Source organism: Culex pipiens, chromosome 3 (genome assembly GCF_016801865.2).
Source record: "Culex pipiens pallens isolate TS chromosome 3, TS_CPP_V2, whole genome shotgun sequence".
NCBI classification, from domain to species: Eukaryota; Metazoa; Arthropoda; class Insecta; order Diptera; family Culicidae; genus Culex; species Culex pipiens.
Genome location: NC_068939.1, coordinates 144945275 through 144970504, shown reverse-complemented (window position 1 = coordinate 144970504; position 25230 = coordinate 144945275). Strand labels below are relative to the sequence as shown.

The following is a 25230-nucleotide window of genomic DNA, read 5'->3' as shown; positions in this document are numbered from 1 at the left end:
TCGGTACCATGTAAAATGGACAAAAATTTACCGGAATTGACAATAATACGCTTTACCACGGCATTTCAGTTTACTGATTGTTCAACAGTTTAACAAAATATGAAATTCGGTAAAAAAGATCTAAGTGCGTATAGCATAAAGCATAATCTGCCGCTTCACAGCAAATAAAATAGTAATCCAGCTGCATGTAAAAGGCCTGGGTGTAAAATAGATTTTGCATTACTTTATGAAATTCTGTGTAATATTACACCCTGAAATATGTAGCCCATCAGTATGGGAAACCTACTTGACCGAAAGCTGATATATACGTTTATCCTTACCATTTTTCATCGGTCTGATGGCCGAGCGGGCTAAGGCGCCAGTCCTTACTGTAGGTGCTGGGTTTGAGTCCCGACGGTTGCAACCTTTTTTTGTGTTTGCAAAAATTGTACATGCAGCGTGTGTCTTTTTTGACAAAGGTGATGTGCATGCTTTTGCATGCGATTTTACCATCGGATTTTTTGCTGTGTTGGATCGGAAATTTTCACAAGGCCTAATAAATCTAATAGCACAAACTTGCCGATAAATTTCCAGCAAATGCAATGCACCATCGAAAAATCAAAGAACGAACCAAACGACACAAAGTGTCGCCTGTTCCGTGACGTGAGCCTTCCTCTTCTTATCAGCGACAAATTAGTTCAAACCAATTTATGGGCCTGCTGCTGTTCCTACCGATTGGTAGGAGCGGCAAACTTTCTCCAAGCGAGAACGCGCTCATTCTGCCTCTGTTGCGACCTTCGACGAATACTGTCAACGACGGTGATTTTATTAACGTAAAAGCATTACGATGGTGATGATTCATGTCCGGGAAGTAACAAAACGTTGAATAAGGTTGTTACTAGGTTTAAGTTAGGTTTAACCAAAATAACTGTACTGTTCAAATACTAACTTTTCAGAAGTTCGACAGTGTTGGGTTTTTTTAAATCCTCCAGTTAAAAAATTACAGCAAAATAAAATATAAAAATAACGCAACTTTACAAACTGAAAAAGGCTGCTAAAAGCCACTCAAAACTACACACTGAAAACATCAAAGAAACATCCCACTCTTCGAGAGTGGAAGCAAGAGGGGTTGGTGCCTACCCGTAACTCCTGTGCAATGAAGACGAGGACGACAATGTGTAGGTGGGCGGTCGTGGGAATGTTTTGATAAACCGCGTGGGTGGAAGCAATTTCCACCCATCGAAAAGGGCGCGCGCGCGCACACACACGCACGTGAATCGCAGGTGGCGAGCACAAGCACGGGAAGAAACAAGTCGGTTAACACGGAGACAAAGAAACATGTGAGTTTAGTCAAATTAATGTGCTTATTGCAAAGGGAAGATCCGTGGTCCTTACCTGCAGCTCGGCGGTGGAGATCTGTGTCATCGCGGCCGGGCTGGGACCCGCTCCCGGCACGGACGCATTGCTGCTGTACTGGGCCCCGCTCTGGCTGTAAGCCGGAACCGTCTGGGACGAGGGCTGCAGGGTGGCCGGCTGCTGGGGCTGGTTGCTTCGGGCATTGGTCGATTCGCTCGAGAACGGGTCGTAGTCGTCCAGCGTCTGTTGGGCGTTCGCCGAGTTGTTTCGCACGGCCTGGATCGAGGGGTCCTGCGAGGGGAAGATATAAAATATGAGCAATATTTTGGGGTATTCGTTTTAGCGGGACAGGGAAGCCTTATCAGTGAATCATGTCTTGAACCTGGCGCTGTACTCAGATTTTACAAACAAGCTGTGATTTCTATCATATCAACATCGGAAACCATCTTGGCAAGCAGCCCTCAAACGACGGCAACGAGTGGCTCCATCTCCAAGAAATTACTGAAAATTTTAAATCTTAGATACAGTCCCGAATTGATTATCCAAAGCCTCGATTTTCCAAAGGAACTTATGGAAAATCGAATCAAAGGGTGACCACTCAAATCCCATTTTCAAATTCCCGACTTTTTATAGACTTTTCCAAAAAGCTCAAATAATAAGCATTTCTTATCTAAAGCATGATTTCCAGCAAAAAACTCTCTATAAGAAAAGTCAATATCAACCACCGAAAAAGAAATCTAAATTAATTTTAAAAACGTTACTTAATGTTTTGAATAGAGACTTATGGAACCCCAAGACGAATCGAATGAGACCAAAACAGTCAAAATCTGTAATGTAATGTGTGAAGGTGCGTCTGAGTGGTCAAATTAAGATGCTCATTTTTCGAGTGATTTTATAGCCTTTCCTCAGTAAGGTGAGGAGGCCTTTCCTCAGTAAGGTGAGGAGGGCAAAAATCCAACTATTGGCATTTTTTGTAAACACAGAAACTGAACAACAAATAAAAAAAATACTTCATTAATGGAAATGCATTAATATAATTCAGCGTAAAAACACAGATAATTAGTCCTCGAAAAAAAATCGAAGGTTCAACAATACTTATAACTAGGCTTAGTGATTTTTCACGCTCGAACTAAAAAATCTCCCAATTTTCAAAAAAATAATCCTCTTGGTTTATAGATGGGCTCTCTATATATATTTTGAAACAAAATGTAGGGCACGCGTATTCTCATTTACTGAACTGCTCTTTTAATATTCGACTAAAAAAGCTAAAATGTTTTGGCTAATATGCTCCTGTTATATAATTTTGCATTTTATTGAATTTCATATCAAAGCAAGATTTACAAACTTGTCCAGTCAAAATGAGTACATTAAATTGAATTTTCTGGGGTTACATACATGTAAATCGTCAAAAATGTTAGAGGTTGGTATGAGCACACATTTAAACTTTCTTTAAATCTTTTTGCAGGACATTAAAATATACATTTTCATCTATTAACAAAATAAATAAGAAAACATTTGGGTGAACCATTGCCGAGATATAGCAATTTCAAGTTAGCAATTTCAAAAAACAGGTGTCACGATATCTCAACACTGCTTTGACCAAATTAGCTCAAATTTTGGTGAAGAATCGTTAAACCAGTTCTGTGTGCATGACGAAGGCCGATTTTCAAAAACTTAATTAAAAAAAAAAAGATAAAAATATTTTTATGTTTTTCATATAAAAATTCGTCAGTTTTTGATGTTTGTATTTGTTTAAAAAAGCTAAATTTCCAAATCGGGTTTTATCATGCACACGGGATATGTCTTGGGAGTCTTCACCCCGAATTTCAGCCAATTTGGTCCATCCCATCTCGAGATATCGTGGCACCCGTAAATCAACTCGGTATTTAGAGGAAAACGTTCACGAAGTTTCACATTTCGCTTTGCGCATGGCAAAATAGTGAACTTAAATCGTCTCTTACTCAGGTTAGTCACGAAATATCTTCATGAAACTTTCAGGAGTGATTGAAAATCATCTTTTTAGTGAATTTAGTGAACTTTCTGTAATATGAAATTTTATGATTTTCTACATACACAGCTCACTTTTCAAAACCTAAATTTAAAATCAATTAGCAAAATTAATATAATTTTTAACAAAATTGAAAATATTATTCTAAATGAGAAAAGAAAACAAAAAAGTAATATTTTTTTAACTTTCACTCGAATCATCCACCCAAATAAACAAATATCGTTAAAATTAAACAGGCCCAAAAAAAATACATGTTTTTAAAATGTGATTCCAAAGATAAAAAATACTCTTCATTTTATTTTGAATAAAACAAATTTCTTTTAAAACTATACCTTTCAAATAAAATAGCAGTAAAATGTTTAATACAGCGAATAAAAATATTACTAGATTTAGTTAGTTTCTAAAAAAAATCTAAAAACTGTACACATCTTCAAATGGTTTATATCAACTTGACATAAATATCAGAGGCGACTCGTCCACCTGTCCAACCTGTTCATTGAACAGGTAGCCGATTTCAAGCGGATAAATTTTATTAAGTATCGCAGAGCTTTTCAAACCAGCAAATTACAATTACAATTTTTGTTTGAATATAAGCTCACGTAAACAAAATCAACGCCCTATGTTCAGCAGCGCTGCATGCACCGAAAAAGCTTTGGCCCGCCACCCTTTACTCTTTCCAACCCACCAATACTAAAGCGAAAAATGCGAGCCCTGCGGGCCACGCTCAAATGCTCGTCGCGTTCACAATGACCCTCTGAACGTCGGGGAAAAAATCTCCATACAGAAAAACTTCAACATATGTAAAGATCTTCCTATTCACACGCAGCGGCAGTATCGAGGTGTTGGTAAATCTGGTTCAAACTGAGAGCGTGAACTGACAGCATTTTTTGGGAGAGAGCGAAATACCACCCCCAGGCCCCTGCCGACTCAGCTGACTCAGCTCTGCAGGGAGCTGCTTGCAAAAGGTAAACAAGCCAGCGCGTTGACAGCACGTTGAGAGCATGAATAAATGAGAGAGCGCGAGAGCACGACAGATATTGCTCTATATTTGGCGCAATTTTAGGCTTCAGGCTGTTTTGCGCAGAATGGCGATGGCCCGTTTTAAAACAGGAATGTTCAACTGCGCGCGTTGAACATCTTTGATCTTCTTGGTTACTAGTGGATTTTTGGTCTACTGGAAAATGATGTAATGTTATGTTTAGATAGTGTGATTGATAGAATGAATTGAAACAAAAAAGTGCTGCGCTTTTTCCAACATTACTGTCATCTGGGAATCGAGACACATGAGCAGAATTATGACAGTAGATTCAACCATCGTTTTTGCCTTTCTTACTAAAGAAAGGTATAGGTTTTTTATTTTTCGGATGGTTCAATTTAAAGCGGAAGTAGTCCAAAAAAGGGTTAATTCGTTTAAGATTTGATGCCATTAAATGCTTCAAAAACGACTGTGCTTATTCAGACTGTAGTCCCGGTTCACTCTAGTTAAATATATCATATATTATAGCATGAATTTGTTCTGAAATATATTTTTTTTTCACTGAGGTTAAAAACAAAAATTTTCATTATCTCGGATTCAGGTCAATCTAATTTTATTTTTAACATCAAAAGCCCTTCTTTTTATTCGGAAATTGAAAATATTAAGACATAACAAGCAGTGGAAATTCTCTTTGGCAGCATAGAGAGTAAATTCTAGAAAATGGATAAAGTACCAAAAGCGATACGACCTGCTTCTAAAAAGTAAAAAGTAAAATGAGATTAAAAAACGTTACTTAATCCACCGGAAGGTGGTTGCTGCCTTCCTCCTAAAAGCCTTGCAACCACACACTACGAAAGCTTTGGCTAACGCTTACTTAGTAAAGACACTATACATCTGAGTGCTGCCATCTAGGTATGATAAATTTAATGAACCATTTGAAAGCACTGCAGTGTTTGTGTGCGTGCACTGAGCGTAAAGTTCCGACAGCTATCCGCCGGAGCTTTCAAATTATGTAAATAATGACCCTTTTTAGTATCAACCAAAACAGTTTTTCGAACATATCTTTTAAAGTACTGCACCAAGCCGGATGAAATTTAAAAAAGACTTAAAGAACCTGAAGGCAAATCCAAAAACATAGATCCGGACAAAATCGGTCGAGCCAGTTCCGAGAAAAGTGAGTGAGAAAAAAAATTCTACGTCCATCCACACGCACAGACATTTGCTCAGAATTTGATTCTGAGTCGATATGTATACGTAAAGGTATATCTGGGAGACTTATTTAAAAAGTTCAATTTTTGAGTGATTTTATAGCCTTGCCTCAGTGAGGTGAGGAAGGCAAAACATTTTTGAATGCAAAATGATTTTTTTAATAGCTTTGTCCTCAAGTAACCAAGTTAACTCAACATAAGTTGGGCTTGAAAAAGCCCAACAAGCAGTTTTCTTTTGTGAAGGATGTGGTATTTTTTCTGAAAACCCTGATGAATAGTTTCAAAATTCGGAACAATAATTAATAAATTCCCTTGAATTTCAATAAGGATGGCGGAGCAACTGCCCTATTTTTTAACATTCCCCTTGCTGATTAAGTCTTAAAAATACATTTTAATGAGATAAAAAAAATCAATCATAATTTCAGTTATTTTTTGCATAAACAGAAAATTAAAATAGTATAAAAATAATTTTAAAAAACGTAAAATAAAAGCCATTGGAAACATAAAAACATTGAAAACATTTCTTAACATTGAACAGGTGCTTCATTCGGGCACGAGTCGCCTCTGATAAATATATATTCAAGCTTTTTAATTGAAAACTAATAAAATTCAATTGAAAAGTCTTTTTGGATGACATATTTATTAAAGTTGTTATTTAAAAAAAAGACTTGAGTAAATTGATAAATTTCACGAATTTCACGCCGTCCACGAAATCGTCAAAAATAACTAACCGTATATTCGCAATTCGCAATTTTCAGTGTAAGAACGGGCCTTGACCGATCTTATGCACCAGGTTCCCGACGAACACGCACTGCCCTTACACCTACATCTCACCCTTGCTCTGAGTCAGTACGAGCAGCACGCTAGAACACGCTTTGAGTGTTCGTGCCAGGCATGCACACCTTCTTTTCCGGTTACGCATTTTAACTCTGCCGGGGTGGTACATTACGTAGGGTTTGATGTAAGTATAAGCGCCTAACCATTTATAGTGTGCCTATCAACTTTCATTAAAGCAAAAACTGTTTTATTTTTAGTTTGAATTCAAAAACTTATTGTTATTTACTGTGTTTTGTTTTCTCCTGAAATCTTTCCTAGTGTTGAGTCGTGTTTATATGTTGCTATTTCTTTTGTCGCGGTGTTTTGTTCCAATTTTTGGTCCTAAGCATTTTATAAAAGTTTTTCAAAAGTACAATAGTAATATTTGTGTTAATTCTTTAATCATTCCAAAAATTGAGTAAGGGTTCGAACCTCACTTGCTTATGAAAAAGGTGAAGTTTCAAAACAATGGACAGTGAAGGAAATATACTATGTAAAGAATCAATAGTAAAAGAAAGATAGTAATTTACGAAGTAGATAAAGAAATTAACAATAGTTAATAAATAGAGGTAACAAACAAGATTGTATTGAGGACAATTTATAGGGAAAATGAGAAATTATTCAAATACATAAATAAAGAAAAGGCACATGATAAACAAAATTGACATCGCTGCCAAATTAAGGGAAAGCAGACAGTTTGTTACAGCAGCATCAATTGGTAAAATAGAGTGGAAAAGCGTTGAGAAATAAGAGAATCAAATGAGTAAAATCGAAATCAAATGGAGGATAGTAAACAGAAGCTGCGTTAGAGAATCAGTGAAACAAAATTAACAGAAGATAGGTGGTAGCTGAGAATGAAGAGAAGAAAAACCCCGTTGTGTGATGTTTCAGGTACATCCACAGCAGTTGACTCAACATACTGCAAATCAAAACAATACCGTCTACAATCACAAATTACTTCCCTTTCCCACATTGACGCGCCTCTTTCTTCTAGCCGTCTCTACTCTGACCCTCGCTGGTCAAAGGTTTACGAGTCGTTTCCACAGGCCACCAGCTAGGTTACACCTTGTCATCATGATGACTAAACCATGCCAACGTGGAGGTAAGAAAATAGGACACTTGCAAGGAACCAGGGCCATGCTGTTTTGTCCAAACAGCACTACGGATGTAGTTGGGCTCCTTCCGGGATGTTCCTCGCCTAGGTGTGTCAACCGACGAGTATCATCAGTATCATGCACCCTTGACCTGCAAATTCCTAATTTCTTAAAGAACAAAATTTCAAAATTCATTCAATTCTTCAATTCAATTCTTTCATTTTTAAATTCGTCAAGGCCGTTGCAAATATTTTTAACAGTTAAACAATAACAAACACGTTTTGTTTGGCTGACCATTATGTACATTTTCCCGAAGTTTGGATGAAGTTGGTTGCTGGAGATCTGAGTTATAATTACAAATGTTTACGGTAGTATAACTTGTACGTGCGTCAAACACGTTCTGGCCTGGAATCCCTTTGGCCAATTGTCGCACTTACATGAATTTTCAGGGAGTGACAAGATAGCACGACAAGATTGAAACTTCTTTCTTATGAAAAGTGACAAAAATGCACCGAGATTTTTCGGATTTCGTTGAATATCTCAGGATTGAAATCTAATTTTGGGGATCTGTGAAGGTCAAAAGGTGAGGCATTTTGAGCTGCACAAAATGGCATTCTTAACTCAATTTGGCACAAAATGCACGTACGACAATCACGACGGCGACGAAATAAGAGTTCATCGCCAAAGCTTAACCAATGCAATTTCCCATTAGAAGCCGTTAGCCGTTTGGCTTTTATTTTGCATCGTTTGCCAAAACTAAACACTATTTTAGCTATTAAATTTTCAGAAGATGCATTGGAACATCCCTTATCACCTGGAACAAAAAATCCAATTTTGAAAAATGCGAAACGTCCATTTTGCAAAAAAAGGGTACACGTTTTCTAAACATGTGTCGTTTAAGAAAAACAAAAAGGGGTTTGAATATATGACTTTCATGGAACACTGATCATTCATTTTAATAATTTAAAAATTGCATGAATCAAAACTTGTATTTAAGTGGCCTGACGAAACAACCTAAATTTACAATTCCATCCCAACAATGTACTATAGCTGTTAATTGTTTTCAGAGTCTGTTAAAAAAAAAATAAGCTTGGTTTTAAGTTATGTTCTTTGTTACTATGTCAAGAAAAAGCTAAAGTTTAATAAATTTACTCCAAATGATGGAAGATAAAGCTCAGTGTGAATCAAAACAATTGCAAATTTATTAGAATAATGACAAAAATTCTAACAGAAGTCATATCAGTTGAACGAATTTGTTTATCAGGTCAGCAGGTTATCAGTTTTGAGTCCCCACCTAATTGACCACTTTCGGTCGCCACCACGCAGGAGTATGATTCATTTCCCTTATAGGAAGCGTTCCCCGTCAACTACCTGAGTTTAAACCTTTTCTAGATTTGATAGCAAGAAACATGATTCACCAATCAATCTCACTAACTAATGTCAATAAATCCCAAAAAGAACCTACCGCAAACGGGTTGTCCACGATCGGCTCGCCGAACGGATTATCATCGAACCCGGACATTATCTGCTTCTACTGCTAGCGCTACTGATACCGCTGTTTGGGTGCTTCTCTCAAAACTCGACGATTTGACACGAATCGTCCTCCTCCGGCGGCACCGTTATCAGCCCGCTTCCGAGTCGCGACCAAGAAACCTTTCTGGATGATGACTTTGCTGACTTGTTTCTTTCTGTCTTTTCTTCGCCTTCGCGAGCTGTCACTTTTCACTTTTGCCCACTTTTTTTCTCCACCCTTCTGGCAAAGGAACCTGCGACACTTTTCACCTGCTTCCCGTGCCGTCAGTACACGTCCGATGGCCACACGCCCACCCTCCGACGAACGATCCGCGGTCCGGTTACGCGTTCCGACTGCTGTTGCCGCACGGCGCGAACGTTTGGGGGCCGAAAATTGCTTCCAGATTCCAGCGCAGACGGCGACACCGAAAAATTTTCACTCCGATCGCTTCGACGACATGACTTTTTCTGAGTGTGTGTGTGACTTTTCTCCGCTGCTCTCTCTTCCCCACCCACAAACGGGAGAGAAATTCACCACGCCCTCCACCAGCCAGCGTGACAGGTTGGCGCGGCGGCAGTCAGCTGTCAGAGCAATTCACCACGGTGCGCACAGTGGGAAAATCTTGAGGAAAATAAGATCAACATTTTTCATCAAGTTTCATTGCAATCGCGTTTTTGACCAAAAACAAACATTCAAATTCTAATTAAATTTCTCATAATTTTTTCTTAATAAAATGATTTTATTTAGGATCTTGTGTAAAAATATTAGTGGGATCATTGTATTAAAGAAAAACAAACATAACTTCTTTTTGCATCACCAACGCACAGTGGGCGAAATGGAACCCAAAATCGGACTTAATTGAACGCGGCTGCTTCCCTGGTATGAAAAATAGTGTTTCTTATGTAAAATAATCCGGGAAATCGATTGGTGATGGTTTCATCCACCGCACAAACGGCAAAGGGTCCATTTTGCCCACATTTCCCATTCTGACCTAACATTTAAAAACGGTCAAAAATGCTTTTATAGCGGAATTGGGGTTAAATGGACTCTAGATGATTTTTGCGGTGCATGTGGTTATTTTTACTGGATTCCTCGGACATTTTCACATAAGTTAAGTGCATTTTGGATGGCCGCATAAAGCCTCCGCTCTAAATACAGACCGATTTTCAAGAAGAATGTAGAAAAAATGGGGAATTGGGGCAAAATGGACCCTTTGCCGTTTCGTGCGGTGGATCAAACCATCACCAATCGATTTCCCGGATTTTTTTACATAAGAAACACTATTTTCCATACCAGGGAAGCAGCCGCGTTCAATTAAGTCCGATTTTGGGTTCCATTTCGCCCACTGTGCAACGTCTATATCGACGCCAACATTTCAAAAAGCATCATGTACAAACCATGCGTTTTGAGAAAAACGCATTTCGACGGTAACATTTCAAAAGGCATCATGTACATTTTGACACTTTCTGGGTTATTGCATATTCTGAAAGTACTCCTAATAAGCTACCTCTCCACCAAAAATGAGCAAAAGTTACTTCAGTAAAGTCTGTTTAATCATGATTTTAAATAAAGTAACATAAACAAAATCTCTGCCATCAGCAGTCCCTGTTTATATAGCCCTGTCAACCTGTCAAACAAAAGGCTACATAAACCTCGTGACGAAAAAAAAGCAACATGAAAAAAACGCCATGTACATTCGGCGAAGAAAAACGAATCATAACAAAGCGCCCCCCCTCAGTGACAGCAGGGTGATATCGACGTTGGTGATTTCAAAAGGAGTTATGTTTGTTTTTCTAAAAATAAAATTACGGAAATAATGTTTTATTGAATATGGATGATCAAGTATCAACAAAAGCAACGTTTTTCATCGTTTGTTATCATTAGAACATCTTATTTTGCTTTTATATTAAAATGGGAATTGAAAATGGATGCTCAACATTCAAATACGGTTTTCTCAAAACGCATGGTTTGTACATGATGCTTTTTGAAATGTTGGCGTCGATTTGAATGTTGAGCATCCATTTTCAATTCCCATTTTTATATAAAAGCAAAATAAGATGTTCTTATCATAACAAACGATAAAAAACGTTGCTTTTATTGATACTTGATCATCCAAATTCAATAAAACATTATTTCCGTAATTCCATTTGAGAAAAACAAACATAACTTCTTTTGAAATCACCAACGTTTATATCACCCTGCTGGCATTGAGGGGGACGCTTTGTTATGATTCGGTTTTCTTCGCCGAATGTACATGACGCTTTGTTCATGTTGCTTTTTTTCCGTCACGAGGTTCATGTAGTCTTTTGTTTGACAGGTTGACAGGGCTATATAAACAGAGACTGCTGATGGCAGAGATTTTGTTTATGTTACTTTATTTAAAATCATGATTAAACAGACTTTACTGAAGTAACTTTTGCTCATTTTTGGTGGAGAGGTAGCTTATTAGGAGTACTTTCAGAATATGCAAGAACCCAGAAAGTGTCAAAATGTACATGATGTCTTTTGAAATGTTACCGTCGATATCACCCTGAAGTCATTGGAGGGGGAGATTTGTTATGATTCGTTTTTCGTCGGCAAATGTACATGGCGTCTTTTTCATGATGTTTTTTTTCCGTCACGAAGTTTATAGAGCTTTATGACGTTTCGCGTACACACACTAGCGCACCATTTGATTTTGCTGGCCGGACAAAATTTAACCTCAATCTTTTTCGTGTACGTACACGCAATACATGCGCACGTAGATAACTCTATGTTAGTCTTATATTTGACAGGTTGACAGGGATATGGGAGCGTTCTTTTATTACGTAACGCAGAAACTTAATACAAAGAAATTTTCAAAAATTTTAACGCATCAATTTTATTTTATTCCTGGATTTATTTTTCAAAAATCCTAGGATTCAAAAAAATTAAAACAATTCGTACTAGAATGGAATCCGAAGTGCTCGTCAAAATGTCAATCCGAATAATCAAATCACGAAAATATCCTAAAATATCCAGACATGCTCCAAAGTAATCTAAATTTCTGTTATTTGAGAATTCAAGGACATTTAAGTATTCCAAATTTAGGAATAAGGCGTTCTTGGCCCAGCTAAAAAATAATAATTTACAAACAACTTTTGCGAGAAAGAAAAAAGCGATTTCTGATGCAAATATACCAACTTCTGTGGCACGCACAGGTGTGAATGTGTTAGTAATTTTTTGACTAAAAAGCTATACTTGACGGTACACATCAACCAGACCTATTGCACCAAGATAAGTGTTACAGACATTTTGGTATCTTCAAAACTACGGGAACAACATAATTTACGACAAAATTTGACTATCTTTACACTCAAATTGTAGCAGGATTGGGTCCGTAAGTTTGACAATTCCGGAAAAAGAAGACAACAACTTCCTTGGTTGCTGTGCACCCTTAAGGATTTTTAAATTTAAGAATTTAGGGACATATAAATTTGATTGAATTGAAATTTTGAAATTGGAAATATTGTTTTTACAAATTTTGATTTAATAAAAATATTTTAAATTTTAAAGTTTAGTTTATTTTCATTTTCAGAGCATTTGATTTTATGTTTTCTTTTTAATTTACAAATTCTTATTATGATTGAGTTCTTAATTGCTGGAATGCATCTTTTTTTGAATTATTTAATTACAAACGCGTTTTTACGATTTCCGCCATATTGGAACAGAATAATAATTTTACGTTGGTGATAATTTTTCAATTTGCGCTCTTTTTTAGATTGATTTTTACCAGTTTTGCTCTTGTTTAAATTCTACTTGTACTCTTTAATTTTGTTCAAGCCAAAACAAATCAAAATATCTGTTGATTCATTTAAATTTCGATGATAATCTGCGTCAAATATCGCTTTTTACAACTTTCACGATTGTTGCAAAATCTCTTAAATCTGCAGTGCATGCCATTATAACTAAAGAATCATTAATTATAATCATCCAATATTTACAAGGATTTTTAATGTCTTGACATTTTTTTTTTTCATTTTCAGATACAAAAGCTTGAAATTTGAGTTGAGTGCCAAAAAGAGTTTGAAAATAATTCTCGAGCGAGATTCCCAACTTTTTGGCAACAAATCATACGTCGTGATTATTGCATTCGATCGTAATGTTTCGATCGTAATTTCTGGACTCACGATCGAGATTTCTCGATGGTAAGTCGTAATTTGTCGATAGTAGATAGAGATCATTCGATCGTAATTTCTCGATCTGTCATTGAATGTCAATTAAAAATTTCAAAAATTCTAAAAATTTTAAAAAAAATTAAAAGGTTCAAAATTTAATTTTTTTTTTCAAGGAACCTCAAAATTTTCAATTTTTTTAAAATGTTCAAAAATTTTAAAAATTTCAAAAAAATTTAAATTAAAAAAAACGTTTTATTTTTTAAATTTTTTAACTTTTTTTTTAATTTTTTTGTATTTTTGAATTTTTTGTAATTTTTGAAATTATTGGAAATTTTTTAATTTTTTGAAAATTTTGGAAATTTTTTGAAATTTTCAAAATTTTTAAGATTATTGAAATTTTTGAAATTTTAAATTTTTTTGAAATTTTTAAAATTGTTTAAAATTTAAAAAGAAATTCTTTAAGATTTTTCAATTTTGTTATTTTTTCAAATTAAAAAAAATTACTTAGATTTTATTTAAATAAAAAAATCAAAAAAAATGGTATTACCAGTTACGATCGTAATTTCTCAACAGTATAATTACGATCGTAATTTCTAGATGGTAAGTCGTAATTTGTCGATAGTAGATCGAGATTTGTCGATGGTAAGTCGTAATCTTACTATCGAGAAATCGAGAAATGATCGAATGCAATAATCACCACGTTATTGTCTGTTTCTCTCAAAGATACACGCCGCGCGGCATTTCAGAATGTGCCGCAGACACTGTTGCCAGTGATTTTCTGCACTTTTGGTGCAATAAAAAACATTCCCGGCAACAATGTCATGCAATTCGAAGAAGAAGATCAACAAAAACAAAACGCACAGTATGGGATTTGACAGCGCGCATTTGCCGAAAGTGCGGCGCGTCGTTTCGAGGCTGTTATGCCGCGTGTCTTTTTCGGGAATACGCGCAATAAATTTTCGGCTTTTTCCCGATTAAGGCAAATTCCCGACATGAGTGGCCACCCTAAATAAGCAGTGGTGAATTTAAAATGGCTGTGGTGAATTTACTGATCCTTTAAATTGGCCGTTAATTCTTGACTGGTGGAGAATTTACGTCTTTTTGTCTGTGATTTCACCTACTGTATTATAAAATAAGGCTTAAATCGCTAGTTTTGCAGGTTTTACTCCAGATGGTTTGGTGGTCTGAACAATAACTCAGAAAAAACAACACAAAAAAGCTCCTTTTAAAAAAAAAATTAAGGAATATTTAGGATAAATTGGAGAAAGTAAAGTGATCCTAGATGTAGGGGAACTATACCCTTTCTCAGCCTATTTCTATTATCGGCCTATCAACACTTTGATCATAAACTACAGCTTTCATAAAGTATTTTTGACTGTTCCAAAGTATGAAATAGCTCAAACAAAAGTGAGCAAGCAACTTTTCATTGTTGATACATCTGAAAATGTTGATTTAATAGCGGAAAATTGCAAAGTGATGAGAATCGGTCGAACGGCTTAGAGTGATTAAAATGAGCATATTTACCCTACATAATGTAAACTTGACAACACACAAATCGAATTGTAAATGAGCAAGCAAATTTCTTTGAAAGTTTTGGCAAAGTAAAAAAGCTTTGCAACAACAAAAAGAAATATGTATCAAGTTTTTCTACAAAACAAGATAAGTGCAGTTTGACTCGCTGGACATTCCTGGTAAAAGCGTACGAAACCAGAATAAGATTTTCTTGGATTTGAACACAAAACAGCAGAACCAAAAGGGACCAAGTTCGGACAACAAAACGAGCCCACTTTCGCGTGTTTTTTACGTTTAGCATTTCTACTCAACCATCATCGTACAGCGCGCGCGCACAGCAGAGGAATATTGGAACTTGCCGGTCACCACCGACCGCGGCACAAACACAAACACGTCCTGGGTTTCTGTTGAAGGTGTTTTCTTAACTCTGTATTTTTGTGTTTATCATTAAGATTAAATTACAAAAAGCGCCAGCCCGGGGCCGCTTCTTTACTTCTTCTCCTTCTTCTGTTTCTTCTCCTTCTTGGCCGCGCTGGCATCGCCACCCTTGGCCGCCTCCGGTTTCCTCTTGGGCGCCTCCTTCTTGGCTCCGGCCGCTCCGTCCTTCTTCACGACCTTCTTCTCCTTCTTGTCGCCGGCGGCAGCCTTCTTGCCAGCCTCGGCCTTCGGCTTGGCGGAGTCGCCCTTCTTGCCGTCGGACTTCTTGGCGGTCTTGGCCTCGTCGCGCTTCTTGGCGGCTTCGGTCACCTTCTTGACTTCCTTCTTGGCCTCCTTCTTGGCGACCTTCTTGGCAGCCTTGACGGCGGCCTTGTCCTTCTCCTTCTCGGAGCCGACCGAGCTGCGCGAGTCACGCATCGACGACAGTCGGGACCGGCGGCGGATACGCTCCTGGCGGCGGCGCAGAGCCAGCACCTTCAGGTACTCGGACGCGGCCTCCTTGCGGGACTCAACGCGACGCTTCTTGATGGCGAGACGATGTCTCTTGCGCTGCAGCACCACCGGCGTGATCAGACGCTGGATCTTCGGCGCCTTGGACTTGGCCTTCTTGCCGTCCTTCTCCGGCAGCGGGCGCTTGACCACAAACTGACGCACATCGTCCTCCTTGGTCAGGTTGTACAGCTTGCGGATGTTGGTCGCACGCTTCGGTCCAAGACGACGGGGCACGGTCGTATCGGTCAGTCCGGGAATGTCCTTCTCACCCTTCCTCAGGATGATCAGCGCCAGCGCCGACAGGTTCTGGTCGACGATGCAACCGCGGACCGACTTGCGCTTGCGCTCACCGGTACGACGCGGACGGTAGCACGAATGGCCCTTCTTCAGCAGCAGACGGACACGGGCTGAAATAGATAAAGAGAGCGGACAATCAGTTCACGTCCACCAGTTGCATCGGGGTCACTTACTGTTGGTCAACACTCCCTGCTTCATCGGGAAGCCCTGCTTGTCGTTGCCACCGGCAATCTTGAAGACGTATCCCTTCCAGTCATCTCCGAGATGGTCGGCGCCGATTTCCGCACCCATGCGCTTGTCGTAAAAGTGGCGCAGGATGTGGTCATCCATGACCTCGATGGTCTTCTGGGCCCCCGTAGCGGGAAAAGAAACGTTCAGCTGCCGAGAAACAAGAAAAACAAAAACCGTCAACAGTGTCAACAATCACCATTTTGCAAAGAGGTTATTCAAAACAAAAATATTGAAACCGATCGCGGAAGGCCATGAACACACACTCCTGTTTATACCCCCGTCGTCACTTCTGTCCCATTTCATCACTCCGGTTCCGGGGATGCATCTTCCCCCGTACCCCTCTTCACGCACAACCCAAAACCAACAACAACTTGGCTCTTTGCCGCACACGCGTTGAACACCGCCCGGGGAATCCGACCGCAGATTTCACCGTCGATTCCACCCGACCACCACCAAACCCCCAACCAAATCACACACCCGCCACTCGGTTTCAACATTTTGCCTCAATCGAACTCTCGAATCGCCATTTAATGCGGAAATTTTCGCCAAATTCGACCCGTACCTTCATTTTACACGTCTATTTCCATACACTCGCGGAGAGTAAAAAGGCTGTCAAATTGAAGCGCTGCGCCGAAGGAGGTACCAGAATGCCAAACTTCCGTTTTCCGTCTGTCAAAATAAGCGAGTGACAGTTGAGGCGGCGCCGCATTCGAAAGCTTTTCGAAGATGGGAAAAATAAATGCACGCTGAACGAATGTTGGTTGGAAAAGTTCAGCGAAATTCTGCAACCCGAAAATACCTGCGATATCAAATTTTAATTTCACGCAGAAAAATAATGCATATTTGAATCAACTAAACGTTTTGTTGATTTGAAAAACAAGATTTTTGTTGAATCAACGCTAAACGCCAAAGCAACTTTTTCAAAACAACAAAAGATTTTGTTTGAATTGAGAAAATTAAGGTTTGTTTCAACGCAAAATTGGCGTTGAATATATTCAACAAAAATTTTGTTGAAGCAAACCTCGTACAGGCTGATTCTACAATATATTTTTCTGCGTGTGGGTACTAAAGCCCTACACTCAAAGTAAAAAGTATCCTATTGAGGATACCATTTTGAGGATTGAAAGTACCCTTTTGAGGGATACTTCTGACTTTGAGTGTATGCAAATTTTTATGTACAACGTTAAAAAACACGATTAAAAACCATTTCTGATCACTTTTTTTCATTTTAATGCAAAAAAAAAAAATGTTGACAAGACAACATTTTTACGATGAACCAACTATGGTCCCCTTAAAACGAGCTGTCAAGTAGGAGCTTTTCTGTCAAGAAGGACCGCGAGGTTAATCTTTCAAAATTGATTTAAAAATCCATTTTAAACTCTTTGTGTTCGTACAAAGGGCCATTGTACTCAGAAAAATAAGCTTTATCGCTGTAAACAATAATATTGTCCGTTTCTTTCAAATGTACACACCGCGCGGCATTTCAGAATATGCCATCGAGAAATTAAAAGTGCAACATGGAGTTAAACTTTCTGTCAAGCTGCTGTGAAATATTCCATGACAGCTGTGAAAGTTTCACTCCATGTTACCGGCTCACATCCTTCTTTTTAATTTCTCGATAGACATTGTTGCCAGCGATTTTTTGCACTTTCAGTATAAAACGTACCTGGCAACAATGGCAAGCGATTCGAAAAAGAAGATCAACAAAAACAAAACGCCCAGTATGGGATTTGACAGCGAGCATTTGCCGAAAGTGCGGTGCGTCGTTTCGAGCCTGGTATGCCGCGTGTCTTTCTCGGGAATACGCACAATATCAGCAATCTAAGCTTCATTTTAAATTCTTAAATTCTTAAATTCTTAAATTCTTAAATTCTTAAATTCTTAAATTCTTAAATTCTTAAATTCTTAAATTCTTAAATTCTTAAATTCTTAAATTCTTAAATTCTTAAATTCTTAAATTCTTAAATTCTTAAATTCTTAAATTCTTAAATTCTTAAATTCTTAAATTCTTAAATTCTTAAATTCTTAAATTCTTAAATTCTTAAATTCTTAAATTCTTAAATTCGGTCCTAAAATGAAGCTTAGATTGCTGATATTATTGTTAACAGCGATAAAGTTTATTTTTCTGAGCACAATGACACTTTGTACGACCACAAAGAGTTTAAAATGGATTTATAAATCAATTTTGAAAAATTAACCTCGCGGTCCTTTTTGACAGAAAAGCTCCTACTTGACAGCTCGTTCCAAGGGGACCATAGTTGATCCATCGATAAAATGTTGTCTAGTCAAAAAATTTTTTTTGCATTAAAATGAAAAAAAGTGATCAGAAATGGTTTTTAATCGTGTTTTTTACCGTTGTACATAAAAATGGACATAGGGCTTTAGTACCCAATTCTCAAATTCTTAAATTCTTAAATTCTTAAATTCTTAAATTCTTAAATTCTTAAATTCTTAAATTCTCAAATTCTTAAATTCTTAAATTCTTAAATTCTTAAATTCTTAAATTCTTAAATTCTTAAATTCTTAAATTCTTAAATTCTTAAATTCTTTTTTTTTTTTTTTTTTTTTTTTTTTTAATTAAATATACTTTATTGAATCTTTCTTATAATAATTACATTTGGTTTACATAATAAGTGGTCAGCTGTGGCTCTTCAGCTTTAGTTTGCTTTTCGTGATTTAAACACTGTTCATTTTTATAGCTTTAAAAGTATATGATTTATCATTTTTGTAACACTAGGTACAAAGAGGAAAAAAAAAAATGTTAAGAAAACATAACCTAACCTAAAACTAACTTAAACTTACAATAAACTAAACCAATCCTTGAATCAAGGGGTATTCAGAAATTGCACATTTTTCCCTGAATTTCAAACATTTTTCTTGAATCTTCTGATCCAACATTTTAACTTCTGCTAATTCATGAACCTGACTTGATCTTGTCCAGCCAGGAACATTCAAAACCATTTTGAGTACCTTGTTTTGGACACGCTGGAGCTTCAATTTATGAGTTCTAGCGCAACACTCCCAAACAGGTACTGCATACTCAATAACTGGGTAAATTATTTGTTTGTAAACTGCTAACTTATTTTTCAAAGATAGCTTTGATTTTCTGTTAATTAAAGGATACAAACACCTGATGAGAATGCTGCATTTGTTCAATATTTTATCTACATGCTGCCGAAACAAAAGTTTCGAGTCAAGTATGAGACCTAAATAGACAACTTCCTTTGACCAGGGTATTGAAACATCATTCATTTTAATCAAAACATCATCCTTTGGGACAAATCTGGCCGATTTAGAAAGTGGAAAAATGATGGTTTGAGTTTTGGCTGCATTTATGCGAATTTTCCAGTCGCCAAAGTATACGGAAAGAACGTCAAGACCCTTCTGAAGACGGCCAACTAAATATCTGGTTATTTTACCCTTATAAATAACGGCAGTGTCATCAGCAAAAAGTGACAACACACCATTACCAGGAAGAGTAGGCAAATCAGATGTAAAAATATTGTACAGAAGTGGGCCAAGAATACTTCCTTGGGGAACCCCAGCATCAATGTTGAATAATCCAGAAGCAATCCCATTCAGAAAAACCTTGAACGATCTCTCCGAAAGATAGTGCTGGATAATTTTGATAAGATACATTGGAAAACCGTATAAATACAGTTTATGTATCAAACCATCATGCCAAACATTGTCAAAAGCCTTCTCAACATCCAACAAAGCCATAGCAGTTGATTTAGACTCAAGCTTGTTCTGCTTGATGATTTTGGTTACTCTCGTAAGCTGATGAGCAGTATTATGTCCCTTTCGGAAGCCAAACTGCTCATTCAAAATTATATTATTATCGTTGGTAAAATCCAAAAGCCTTGAATAGATGACCTTCTCAAAGAGTTTGGACAGACTACTCAAAAGACTAATGGGACGATAACTTGTTGGCGATGTTGGATCTTTTTGAGGCTTCAAAATTGGTATGACTTTGCCCAGTTTCCAATTGGTGGGGAAGTAACCAAGTTGCAAACATTTATTGAAAATATTGGCTAGATGTTGAAAGAACTGATCACTCTGTTTTTTCAACACCAGATTAAAAATGTTATCAAAGCCAGGAGCTTTCATATTTTTCATTTGTTTTACTGCAACTTTGACTTCCTCACCAGAAACATAGGAATCTGCAGGAAATTCAAAGGTAGAGTCATTGACTGTTGAAATACTATTGGCAACTGATGTTTCTTTACGGCTGGTCATGGAAGCGCCAAGATTATGTGAACTAACAAAATGAAGCCCAAGTGCATTTGCCTTTTCCTCGGATGTAATCAAAGGAGAATCCTCAACAATAAGAGGAGGAATAGGCTTTGGTTTGTTTTTAAGAACTTTTGAAAGTTTCCAAAATGGTTTTGAATAATTCCCAAGCTGGCTTACATGTTTTGAAAATTCTTGATTTCTGATATTGTCAAGTCGGTCTTGTATGATTTTGTTCAAATTGTTCACTGAAATCTTTTTGTCATAGTCCCCAGTCCGTTGATATTGTCTCCTATAAACATTCCTAAGTCTAATCAAGTGTTTAGTATCTACGTCAATATCAGTTACCTTAAAATTAACAGGAACCTCCCGAACGTTGGCAGCCTCTGCTTGGTTGATAGCCTGCTGGATTACCTCCAGCGAACGATCAATGTCGGCAGAAGTTTCCGGGTGTTGATCATAGTCGATGTTGCTGTCGACCACTTGCTGAAACTGCTGCCAGTCAACGTTGTGGTAATCTTTCCGGGTTGGTTGCCGCTGCGGAGTAACGGAAGCTCCAACCTCCACAACCACCGGATAGTGATCAGAACTCAACTCTTCAAACACCTCAGGATGAGCCACGTTCTCAGCCATATTGGTAATGAAGAAGTCGATGATTGAGTGATTCCCAGACCGAGCCACTCTCGTTGGACGATCCGGACTCACAACGTTGTAGTATCCGTTTTGCATATCGTTGTGCAGAATCACTCCGTTCCGATTCCTCCTGCTGTTGCCCCAAACTTCATGCTTCGCGTTGAGGTCACCAGCGATGATGTACTTTGCGCTCCGCCGTGTCAGCTTCTGGATATCGCTCTTCAGTTTTGCTGCTGAACCATCTCTGGAATTCACCTGACGTGGGCAGTATGCAGCAATGAAGAGTACCGGGCCAACCGAAGTGGGAATTTCCACCCCAACGGCCTCGATGATGTCCAGCTTGAAGTGTGGCAGCCGGCGTGGCTTGAGATCACGATGAACAGCGACAAGCACACCTCCTCCTCCAGAGGCGGTCCTATCGAGCTGCGTCGCGATCTTGTAGTTTTGCAGATAAACTTTTTCACCGGGCTTCAGATGAGTTTCCGTGATGGCAGCTACGTCGATCTCCTTCTCGCGAAGAAAATCCACCAGCTCTAAGTTCTTCCTCCTAATGGAGCAAGCGTTCCAATTCAGCAGCTTGAGGGACCTACGATCCATACTGGATGACGAACGAGGTCAGCACTTCAATCTGCTGGGTCTTGGTTTTGCATCCACGCAGTGCAGCGGACATCTGTTTGAAAATATTGAGGAGTTCGGTTGAGGTGTAAAGATCATTACCATTTTCCTCAACTGCTGGTTCTTGGGTTGGTCTTGGCTCCTGGCTGAAGCCCGGTGGTGGCGGTCTCGGCTCCTGGCTGGAACCCGGCCGTGGATGATTCATCTCAGCTCTCTTCCTGGGATCCAACGGCAACGGTGCCAAGTTCGGGACCTGGCGTCGCGGTTGAAGAGGTGGAAAATTTTGCTCCACCAGGGCTGGAGGAGTTCTACGACGCTGAGGCTGATTCTTCGTCGATGCTTGCTGCCGAATTTTCACGAACTCAGCTCTCTTGGGGCACTTTCGGTCGGTTGACGAGTGCTCACCGTTGCAGTTGAGGCACTTCACCAGCGAATCTTGGATGCACTGGGATGTGATGTGCGCATCGGTACCACATTTGGCGCAACGACGCTTCAGGTGGCAGTTCTTACCTCCGTGCCCGAAGCCCAGACAGTTGAAGCATTGTGTGACGTCACGATGCACTGGTCGGTATCGCTCCCACGACACGATAATGTTGAAAACCGCTCGGATTGCCTTCAGCTCAGGAAGCGTCGTCGATCCCTTAGCCAAATGCAGCAGGTAGAGCTGGTCACGGTACTTGATGTCTTTGTTGCGTCGGCTCATTTTGTGCACAGCCAACACATCCAGTTTCAAAACTTTTAGCTCGGCAGCTAATTCCTCCACTGGCATGTCGTACAGACCTCTGACGACGATTTTGTACGGCTTATCCATGACGACATCATGGGTAAAGTACTCCGCCTCGTTTTCGGTCAAGTAATCCTTGACCAGTTGATAGTGCTGCCTGGATTGCACCAGCACCTTAAATCCGTCCTGACACAGACGAATGTTGCCTAGGACTTTCCCAGACTTGATGAGTTCAACCAGCCCCGCTCGAAAATCGATCGTTGCTGCTGATTGCCGCACATAAAAAGGAGGCAGTTTCTCCTTTCGCTGTTTCACTTCATTCTCCTTTGCTTCCGCTACCTGGTCCTCGTCAGGCAGTCCAGCGAACTTGTTGTTTTTCAAAAGCTGCTCCTCGTGCGACGAAGAGTTCTCCTCCTCCTCATCCATCGGTACAGTACCGTCGCTCTTTTTCGTCTTTTTGCTGTTCGATGTCACCTCCAAAAGCACCTTCCTTTTGGAAATCCCCGGTTTTTGGCCATCGGTTGAGGCCTCAACCTTCCTTTTGGAAATTCCCACTTTTTTGCCTGCTTGAGCCGCAGGTAGGGCAATATTGCCGGCGTTTTGCGCCGGGACGCGACGAGTCATGTTGATTCAGACAACCTTCACCAACGAATGCTCGGATAACAATGATTCTTAAATTCTTAAATTCTTAAATTCTTAAATTCTTAAATTCTTAAATTCTTAAATTCTTAAATTCTTAAATTCTTAAATTCTTAAATTCTTAAATTCTTAAATTCTTAAATTCTTAAATTCTTAAATTCTTAAATTCTTAAATTCTTAAATTCTTAAATTCTTAAATTCTTAAATTCTTAAATTCTTAAATTCTTAAATTCTTAAATTCTTAAATTCTTAAATTCTTAAATTCTTAAATTCTTAAATTCTTAAATTCTTAAATTCTTAAATTCTTAAATTCTTAAATTCTTAAATTCTTAAATTCTTAAATTCTTAAATTCTTAAATTCTTAAATTCTTAAATTCTTAAATTCTTAAATTCTTAAATTCTTAAATTCTTAAATTCTTAAATTCTTAAATTCTTAAATTCTTAAATTCTTAAATTCTTAAATTCTTAAATTCTTAAATTCTTAAATTCTTAAATTCTTAAATTCTTAAATTCTTAAATTCTTAAATTCTTAAATTCTTATTTTTCAATAAAATGTTGACTTAACATTATCAACATCTTTCTACGTATAAATCTCCCATGGGTTTTTTCGATTTATAATATTTTTCTTCCTCTACACGGAAACTAAACTCATGATTGATTCTATATGTACACTGCACATATTCAATTTTCAATGTAGCGTAATAAAACATATAATGCATCATATTAATCTCTATACGCTTAACAAATATGCTTTACAACCAATCTTTTTGGATTTTATATGCGTATGCTCATAACCGAATTTTACTTCTGCTTGATGCAACCTGTTGTTTATGATTCGTGAACTCCGCATATAACATTTATATGCGAGATTTTATAGATTTTTGCAGTGTGCTTTTTTACACGCAAAAAAATAAGGCCTGTTTGAATCAACAAAATATTTTTTTGATTTAACTTTACGATTTTTTGTTGAAATTAGTCTCAAATCCAATTGAAACCAATCAAAATTTTGCGTTGAATTAACACCCTTGATTTTGTCACCACTCTTTTGGAAAACAACAAAATTAACGGGTTGATTCTACTCACAAATCAATTAAATCAACTCTACCATGTTTTTTGATTTCAATAAAAGTAATTGTTATTTACACGTGCTCTTTTTCTGTCAAAATAATCTGTTTTCGACAGTCGGCAAGTGGCAAATTTATTTATTCCATCTTCGGGGTCCGTTTTTTTGGGTCCATGCCTCGGTTCCGTTGACCGTTCACGTGAATTGTTCAATTTTTGACCTGTCTGCCAGCCGTGAAAAAAAAATCGCGTGGTTCGAGAAGTTTGTGCTCAAGAATCGGGGCAATGCAGCCACCTCGTAAGTCAACCAAACCAGTAATGTTGATGTACGGGACGGGACAAGAAAAGCAAAAGCTAGGACCACTTTGCTCGATCCGGCTGCCTTCAACTTATCTTCAACGGTGCCAGCAACAAAAAGGATCAACCTCCAACACCGTAGCATCAGAGTCACCCAAGTTCCGGCATAAGAAATGTGGTAGGCGACTTGGTATTAGCGATGCCTCAAGTGATCTTAATTTAATGTTTTTTTTTCACTTTCAGGCGACCGCTGAGGAGCATGACCGATTCAACTCGCGGTGGTAGCCTAACCAACACGTTGTTGATGTCCTCATCGGAAAGCAGCGGCACCACCAGGTGCCGTTCAAGCGAAGTGAAACCTCACAAGGGAAAAATGTGATGCAAAACCTGAAGAAGCAGTCTGAAATTGTTTTTGTTTTATAAATAAACTCATCAAAAATACGAATTTTAATAAATAATGAAAATGACTATTTTAATTTATTTTTTATTGTTGTTTCAACTAGATTACTGGTCTTTAATTGAAAAAAAAAATCGGAATTATTTCAACAAAAAAACATCGTTGTTTCAACAAAAATCGGATTTGAACGCACTTTCTGTCAAAATTTAATCAACAAAAATGAGAGTAGATTCAAGAAAAATACCGCTTTAATGCAACAAAATTTACCGATTTGAAACAACAAAATTCCAGAGTTGAATCAATGCAAAGTTTTTGTTGATTATATTCAACAAAATATTTTGTTGAATCAAACCTTGTACAGGCTGATTCTACAAAACATTTTTCTGCGTGTACATAAAATGTATATGTAACGTGGTTTGGCTATTGAAATTTGAGTGCTATGTACTGCAAAATGCGAGGGGAATGACAGTAATCCATTGAGCTATAATTCCAACGAATTTTGTAAACTTTCTTCAGTTTAGTTGGATTTCAAACGATTTAATCGATTGTATCAGATTTAATCAACTTTATCGGA

The 25230-nt window shown here is 38.0% G+C and overlaps 2 protein-coding genes across 4 annotated transcripts in view; both read right to left on the bottom strand.

Moving 5' to 3' along the window:
• Nucleotides 1–9426, bottom strand: part of LOC120417128 (secretory carrier-associated membrane protein 2) — a 32901-nt gene extending 23475 nt beyond the window's left edge. The window contains exons 1-2 of one of the 3 annotated variants that reach the window (XM_039579105.2): nt 8903–9426; nt 1375–1626 (exon numbers count right to left, since the gene is read on the bottom strand). In XM_039579105.2, coding sequence (XP_039435039.1) covers nt 1375–1626; nt 8903–8959 — 309 coding nt within the window. In that variant the 5' untranslated portion in view covers nt 8960–9426. The remainder of the gene's footprint in view (nt 1–1374; nt 1627–8902) is intronic. The other 2 variants (XM_052710316.1, XM_039579107.2) reach the window with 2 other exon arrangements.
• Nucleotides 9427–14999: 5573 nt separating this feature from the next.
• Nucleotides 15000–16755, bottom strand: LOC120417150 (40S ribosomal protein S6). The gene is made up of 3 exons (XM_039579134.2): nt 16619–16755; nt 15999–16203; nt 15000–15935 (listed from the first exon to the last, which is right to left on the bottom strand). Exons 1-3 carry the CDS (start codon nt 16622–16624, stop codon nt 15088–15090), a joined length of 1059 nt encoding a protein of 352 aa, XP_039435068.1. The 5' UTR covers nt 16625–16755; the 3' UTR covers nt 15000–15087.
• Between the last annotated feature and the right edge of the window lie 8475 nt (nt 16756–25230).